We start from the raw sequence: 8,718 nt of genomic DNA on the forward strand, positions 1-8,718 counted from the left end.
GCTTCAGATAATGAGTCTACACCTCAAATCCCATTTTTGGAGCCGCGTTGGCTCAGTGGGTTAGACGCTTGCTCGCTAATCAGAAGGTCCAATGATCAGGTCCAAGGATCAATCTAGACATAGGTTGAGATAATACCTTCAGATTTTTCAACCCGGTTTCCCCCTGTCAGTAATGCAAGTAAGAGGGGCTGACATGGAAAAAGCGCCTAGTCTTTCGGCTGGGACAAAAACGAGGGTCCATGTGCTACAGACTGTTCACGCTGAAGATCTCTCGACAGTTGGAAATTGAAAAAGAGCAGACTAATGCCGCTATCCTGGCAAAATTTCCCTCATTTCACCCAGCATGTTGCCTGTCTTCATTAGCAAACAAGAAGGACATAAAAGTCCATTCATTTAATTTCTAATCCAATTTTGACCATCTTTAGGAATACTTCTGTTCCTAAACTGTGACCTCACAGTTTTATTCTACAGCCTTCTAATCAATACAGACTCGATCAACAGTGGATGTTCACTTAATTTCCATATTTGGACTTAATCAGAGGCGAACGAATACATAAGCAACCATACTTAGTAGTTGGAGATAGTCAACTGGACTAGATTGACCAATAGAAACAAAGAAAACAAAACTAACATTTGTAGTGGTGTTTATTGTTTTGATTCGTGTTTCTGGTAGGTCTAAAACAGCTCAATGTCTAGAATAAACTACAAATACCTTTGTTTGTTAGATTATTAGATCGAGCTTCAAGACTTAGGGCCATATGCAGCGCTCCTACCTTGACTAAAGTTGAACTTTGGCTAAAGTCGAACTTTACAAAGTTAGGATTAAGGCTTTCAATTTCTGCAATTGATAGTCAAATTTAAGCACGACTGTCGTAAAGATCGACCTGTGCATACCTAAAGTTCGACTTAAGCCGAACTTTAGTCAAAGTTAAGGTAAAGTACTAAAAGAGTATTGCATTCAATTGTATGCATTGAGCGCCTAATTTTATTATGTCACTGAATCTGTTTAGGAGAGTTCACATTGCTTAAAATATGATATTTTCTTTCTAGGGCATCAAAAATGAAGGCATGCATGTGTAGTATCCTTGGTCTTTGTTGCGAGCAAATCTACACTCGTTACTCACAAATAATGGTAGAGTGGAGTGGCTCTCCCAGGTTGCTCTATGGCAAACGATAGCAATCCTCAAGACAAATTTGTACAAAAATATCATTAATTGTATAAAGAATAATCGCTACAATCCACAGTAAAACATGGCATTTATTTTGAGCAAGGGACGACTCTCTTACGCCCGATAGATGAAAAATACAATATGAAGTCAATAAATATAATTTACCTTTATTCGCTCCTGAAGAAGTCACTATATTAGACGCATTCAGATCCAGCGGCTGCTTACAACGATTTTTTATATATAGACGAACTACTGAATTAAGGCGTGCATCGCCGTATTTAAAGGTCTGGGTCACATGACATCCCTAGCGCCACCCAATATGTATCAATGAAAATGAAAGACTAGGAAATCATGACTATTCGAGAATGATTTGACATTGGAAAATGCACAAAAATGAAAAGTTACAATGAAATATTAATGAAAGTAAAATAGCACATCTTACCATGTGAAGACGAAAGCGATGAGTAACCAGACTCTCTACAGACGCATACAGAAGAAAACGAAACGATATTATACAAGAATATAGAATTATAAACGACAGTTGACACATTATTCCAACAATCTCAAGAAACCAGAACCATAGGAAATCAAAAGAAATTTGTTAAACCACAATGTAGACTAGATGTGAGAAATAACTATTTTACTGTACGTGTCATCAATGATTGGAATTCCCTCCCAGGCTATGTAATCAACTCTTCAAGTCTTAAACAATTCAAATCTAATCTTAATACAGCTTGGAAGAACATCGATATCAAATTCAGACCCAGCTTTAAGGAAATCTAATGAACTACTACTCACCAATTTATCAGACCATATCACAAAAAAATAAAATTGCATGCGCAAAAAATCAAGAAAGAACAAAAACAAAATTATTTATCTCTTAACTTCAATTTGGAAGTCTTATTAGAAATTCTCTAAGGTGGTCAAGAAGCCATAGTGCTTACTAATAGACTGAAGAACAGGTATATCGTGGGTGACCGCTTGAAACCTCGTATAACGATATGTGACGCGAAATTACTTTTCGAGAAAAGCGCAAAAACCTGTTTGAACTCGTATTTTGTTAAAATCTTTTTTACCATTTCTTTTACCGCTATACGTGATTTTCATTCCTTGAAAATTTAAACCTCGTATAACACTTTGAGTTCTTCGACCTATTCAACCAAAAACTTGTATAATAGTACAGTATATGAGGTTTTTTCGTGTTCATCCCAGAAAAAGGAACATTGGAACATACCAAAATGTCAAAATGACCAAATATGGCATATACGAGGTTACAAGCGGTCACCCAAGATATAACACAGGTATATAATTCAACCGGAAATAAAAACTAGAGCCACACGTGGCACAGAGTGAGACTTTGAAAATGTAGCAATTTGCTAAAGACCCTGAAAAAATCAACCTTTGACGATAATTAGGTCAAGTGCAAGAACAGTCTATTTAGCGCTCTGATTTGCACTTGATATTACACAACTCTTCCATTCCATTAAAAGTAAACAATTGATATAGTAAAGAGTTTTATAAGGCAAATTTTTAGTTAAAAGAGCTTCCACCTTGTAAGGGGATATAACATATTATTCTGTTATTGTGGTCTTGTGGTAGGTTGGTTACGTATTCTCTTGAGGGAGCTGTGTCACTTCCATTTAGCTCTTGCAGGAACCACAGGCATTTTAACTCTTTACAATCCCTTAAGGACAATTTGATTTATCCCACGTGTTGATACTGGGCAGTCAACAAAGCCTAAAAACGCCTCAACTGTTCTTATCTCATAATCAATATAATGTATTATCAAAAATACAAGAGATTATCTAATTGGAGATTGATGATTAAGCTGAGTAGATGTTGCATTATACAGATTTTTCAGCTTGTTGGGTCCAGTTATAAGTGTGGGAATTCGGAATATACAGAATGTCGTAGCACTGTACTCAAGAATTCTTTTAACCCAGATAAATGAAATCAATCAGGACCTGAAAAAGACGTTGGATTGCAAATAATGTCAAAGTACTTAGAGGTCGAAATTCATTGTTCGTTCCACAACTTTCGACTTTCACCTCTTGGTTCATATGGTTTTTTGATTAAAGATGGTAGATAGGTGTATGACTAGTTAACTTCTGCTTCCAGTGGATGTAGATGCAGGATGTAGTTTTTATCAAATTTGTACTGGTTGAGCCTACAATCCTTTACTTAAAGACCCATTAAAAAAATCTTTATCAATTGAACAAAAATTTTAAAATATGACCTTTGTCCGTAATATCACACCTGTACATCGATACACTTGGGCCTATGAGTTCTACTGCAGTGTACGTGATGATGACTTTTATTACCGCAATCATTGTCCACAAGACAAAGAAAAAATAACCATAAATCGTTGTTGAAGGCCTGGATGTTATCATAAATAAATTTTTGGTGTAATAATTCTGGAATTTGTATTATTAATTCATCTTTTGTATTGTAAATTGCAATTTGACAGGATTTGAATCTGGATGATCTAAATGTAAAATGGTGAATCGCTACATTCCCTTTATGTCTTTTACAGTAACTGTGCGCAACTTGGTTTTTGTCGTATAAACTCAAACTTTTAACGTATAACAACGAATATCTCATGATCTAATAATTGTAGACACTTGAAATTTGGAACATAATATAACACTTTATACATGATAGCAGACAAAATTTTTGGGGTATTCGGGATAGATTCACATTTACGTAACGTAACTGAAATCAACCTTTAAACTTTGCAACAAAATAGGATACTGTTATGGCCAGTTCCTGAAAAAGATACAGTCGTCTGGCAGCCGTCCGAAAACAGCAATTTTCAAAACCTTTAAGGCTCATATCTCCTTTATTTGACCTTTGTTGACCAGAACAAAAGTTATTGTGCTTAACGAGATCTATCCAAAAATATCTTCATTTTTTTTGTGTGCATATTTTACTTTATTCTTATTGTAAGACTTTTGTGGTCAAAACGATAAAGTTTATTTGACGGTGTTAGCTCCCTTCAATTGTTGTTAAAGACTGTAGGTTATTGAATATATATGCGGTCATATTGGTTCACATGTTTTCAAGACCGGTTGTTTAATATGTGGAGAATAAGGTAGTTTCTAGAAAGCAGCAGATAGCTGTAATTTTTGGATGGGAAAGTTATTCCTAGCAGTCAGCTCTTTGTCTGTGAAATATATTAATTTTTGGGCATTTAGCCATGTAATTATATTGTGATACCATTTATGCAAGACTGAATAATTACAATGATACGCTTTTTATTGCTATAGGACTCTCACAGGCATCTGAAATAAAAGTAATTCCACTATCACATATTTCCCAATAAAATTATGCAACTTGACAAAGCTGGTGACAAAGTTGACCTCGTAAGGAATATGTGAATTGAAGCGATCTGTCGAATATGCTTTGTGTTTGGGCGATATAGAGAACAAGATATGAGTTTTGGCCATCTGTTTAACATGGTTTGAGTTTAAACGACCTATATATCCGCTTAATCTTGTTAGGAAATAATGATACTGTTGCAATACTTTGCGCAACAGTTAAAGGTGAAAAATGAAAACTGGTACGCACTCCTTGAGAACCACGCGAAACCTGTTGATCTAGTTTACCTTAGTTTGCTTAATTCTAGTGTTTTTGTTTACATCACATAATGTCAGACGTGATGTGCAGTATAGCCCACTTGGTGTCAATGCACCTTTACGTATTTAATTTCATTTCAATTCTCTTTGTGAAAGTTGAAAAAGCGCATTTTAAAAATTAATCAAATTATCCTGGTTTTATGCTTTATAATTTATCCAGCTCCAGGTTCAAGCTTTTATTTATATTACAGGTCAATATACTATAAGAGGAGTTCCTGAAAGTTATGCAGTGTTAGGTGAAAATTATAGATTACAATGTAATGTTACAGATTCACCTTCTGGAGTAGAGTTCCGTAGAAACAATGTTGCTGTATGTAATATGATAAACTGTGAGAGTAGTTCAACAGATAATAGATATAAATGTGGATGTATAAATGATAACAACAAAACACTATATCTCAATATAAGTAATATAAATAAACAAGATGATACAACATGGTCTTGTAGGGGTAATTCTGGTGGACAGGGATCAGCTACTGTACCAGTTTATTGTAAGTTTGATTTATCTCCTAACTATTTATTGCCTTATTTCTTTAACTAACAATTTAATTCAATTTCTTTTATTTGGACAAATAAGGAAATCAATAAATTTTGAATTCAGCTAACAATTTATATTGTATGTGTTGAATTTCTTTGTTTTACCAATGAATTGAATTATTTCTCATGGAATCAAATATCACTCATTTGAATCTCTTTCACAAAGTGATAAGAAATCTTATCTATGAATAATATTCCATAATTTCTCATAAGGGATGTTATGTATGTGTTAATACTACTGTCTGACTACATTGAGCTTTGAATTGAATTCTTTCTCTCATGTCATAAATATTCAAAATAAAATTGTAAACTTTATGCCATTTGTCTTAGAATGTCTTTGGGTCAATAGAAATTAAAAGGTTTAGTGATTTTACACTTGAAATAGACACACTTTCCTCCCAGAAAATTCATCTGAAAATGACCTATCTTTTGGAATGAAAATTCCCCTCTGTTAAATCATGTTTACAAAAAATAACTTTTCCAGTGTTTAACATTTTCATCAACCTAAAGACAATCTAAGACTATCAGTAGTATTTTGTAATTGATATTTCAATTCATATGAAAATGATTGCCAAAATTCGATTCAGAAATCATTGTAGTCAGAGAGTAAGTAAAGCTTGAAGCTGCTTTCAAGTGATTGGTCTTGAAAGTGTCAGTTTCATTTAATTCTCCTGGTGATGATAGTTATAGAACTTGTTATGATTTTAAGATAACTATATAGATTGTTAAGAGGTTTTCTAAACAATTTTATGTATGTCAGGGAGACTGATTGCATTAATTTGCACCATTCCAATTTTCAACCAGACGTCTGTGGTTCCTGCAATTACATTAAAACTGAATATTTAATCTGGCAACGAATTTCATGAATTTCATATTACATAAGCACAGTGAAAGATTCTGTTACTAATAGAGCCCGCTTGTCACTCTCGCAGGCCCTTCTTGACAATCTCTGCTTAGAGGTACCCGAAATATACCATCTTGAATTAACAACCATTTATTAACATAACAAAACTCTTAAGGTGTATTATCTTTAAAAGTTGATACCTCATTTTCAATGGCGTTTAACGAATTTGTGTGCTTCCAAGCTAGAAATCTATCTAAATAGTCATCAAATCTGCAATTATTGTCTTCTCTCTCAATTTCTTTCCACCATGTTGGACTATTTCTTCCCCGTATGGTCGTAAACAAACGTCTGATTGGTTAAAATTTACTAGTCCGAAACGCAGTCTAAATTATAATCCTAAACACATAACTTTCGAACATTTGGTATCTACATTCCGGCTCTCTAATTGTGAAGATGAATATCGCAACGATTATTAACACCAATTTCACAGATAACAAATGCTATAGACACAAATTAAATGGACTTTAACACCAATAACTTTGGCACAAATAATATTAAATTGATTTCAATATATATATATCAAATACACTGCATATATGTATCACATAGATGACACAATCACATATTACACATTAATTTAACGCGTCTTCCAATATTAACCCTTTCAACCCTAGCGGCCGGTATACTGGCCAAACACTAACGCAATATATACCCGACCAGCCGGTATACCGGCCGTTGCTAAGTGACGTCATACAACGTTAACGTCATACGCTTTTACTTTTATTACTTGGAGTTCAGGGTATATGACGTTTTTTTCATTTACACTCAGGGTTCAAAGGGTTAAGCACAACTTGTCTATAGGTCGCGTATAAGAAGCTGATTTGGTTTTGACTTCACTATTCTGACCATTCCTTTCTTATCAGGAAACATCTCTTCTATCTTTCCTAAAGACCAACTACTTCTTTGGGTTAAATTGTCAACTAATAGAACAATCTCTCCGATTTGGAAATTTCGTCACAGTTGCATCCATCGTTGACGTTCTTGTAGGCTCGGAAGATATTCTCGTATCCAACCAGAATTGTCAGAATAAATTTGACAAATACTGGACTTGTCTCCATCTCTTTCTCGCATAATTATCTTCTTTGGTAAATATTCCAATTGGAACATTGTCTTTGTTGTTAAGGTGTAACAGATGATTTGGTGTGATCCCTTCCAAATCATTTGGATCATCTGAGTTTCGCGATATTGGTCGACTATTCACAATATGTTCAATTTCACAGAAAAGTGTCTGCAGATTTTCATCATTCAGGTTTATCACTTGTTCTAGTGAAAACATAATCTTCCTGATTGTCCTTATCTGCCGCTCCCATATACCCCCGAAAAGTGATCCAGGTGGAGGGTTAAATGTCCAATCAATGTCTGATAACTCTTTTGATGCCGCAACAAAATTGGTACCATTATCTGTCAATATGGATTTAACGTTTCCTCTTCTACATAGAAATCTTCTGACGGCATTTACACAAGAATCCGTGTCAAGGGAATGCGCCATTTCCAAATGTATCGCACGGATTGATAAGCAAGTAAAGACGACTCCATATCCTTTTACTATTGTGCGTCCTCTTTTAATGTCTATGAGTCCGAAATAATCTATTCCTGTGTGGCTAAATGGTGGTTCATTTACAGCAAGACGTTTCACAGGAAGATCAGCCATTTTCTGGTATCCAGTCTTTGCTTGGTATCTCCTGCATGTAACACATTTATTCACTAATTGTTTTATCGCAGTAACAGCCTGCAACACCCAATACTTCTCTCTTAATTTGGCTAACATAGAGTTTTTACCATGATGACCAGGTTTTCTGTGTATATCATCCAGTATCAGTGCTGTAATTTATGATTCCCTCGGTAAGACTGCCGGATGTTTGGTACTTTGAGGTATGTCAGCTCTTTCAAGTCTTCCTTCTACTACTATTACTCCCTTCTGTAAATATGAATCCAGTTTTATAAGCTTACTGCTCTTCTTCACATTTTCATTCTGTATTCTAACGTAGTTCCATTGAGAGACGTTTGACCCTTCGTGTATAACCGTCAGTCTATTTACAACAAATGTATTAAAACGGCTTCTCTGGTTTGCAATATAGCGCAGAACTGTTTGGCTATCCGTCCAAAAGTATATGTTGTCCCTTTTGACATCTAGTTCTTGAGTAATTTTATGATGTAATTTGACGGCTATGGTTGCTGCGTTGAGTTCCATTTTGGGTATGGTCTTCTTTTGGAGGGGTGCTACTCTTGATTTAGACATCATAAGATTGCAATAGATTTTTCCTTCTTCATTTATAATTCTGATGTATGATACAACTCCGTATCCTTTATTGCTGGCATCACTGAAGTGGTGTATCTGTTGTTCTTTAATCTTACCGAAATTGTTCGGTTTAAAGCATCTTGGTACTGTAAGGTATTCTAATTCTGATAAATGTTCTAGCCAGCTGTTCCATGTGTTCAAATCTCCTTCATGAATCTCTTCATCCCATTTAAA

General features: G+C 34.8%; 2 protein-coding genes across 2 annotated transcripts in view; one reads left to right on the forward strand and one right to left on the reverse strand.

Annotated features, from left to right (window-relative positions):
- Window positions 1–2,415: 2,415 nt before the first annotated feature.
- On the forward strand, window positions 2,416–5,345 carry LOTGIDRAFT_174559 (hypothetical protein; the record flags this gene model as incomplete). Its single annotated transcript, XM_009053896.1, has 2 exons — window positions 2,416–2,470; window positions 4,996–5,345. 2 exons carry the CDS (start codon window positions 2,416–2,418, stop codon window positions 5,343–5,345), a joined length of 405 nt encoding a protein of 134 aa, XP_009052144.1.
- A 1,093-nt stretch (window positions 5,346–6,438) lies between these two features.
- Window positions 6,439–8,718, reverse strand: part of LOTGIDRAFT_174560 (hypothetical protein) — a gene marked incomplete at both ends in the record, with an annotated part of 7,112 nt that continues 4,832 nt past the window's right edge. The window contains one exon of the mRNA XM_009053897.1: window positions 6,439–6,533. Coding sequence (XP_009052145.1) covers window positions 6,439–6,533 — 95 coding nt within the window. The remainder of the gene's footprint in view (window positions 6,534–8,718) is intronic.

The sequence above is a fragment of the Lottia gigantea genome (genome assembly GCF_000327385.1).
Source record: "Lottia gigantea unplaced genomic scaffold LOTGIsca_202, whole genome shotgun sequence".
Taxonomy (NCBI): Eukaryota; Metazoa; Mollusca; class Gastropoda; family Lottiidae; genus Lottia; species Lottia gigantea.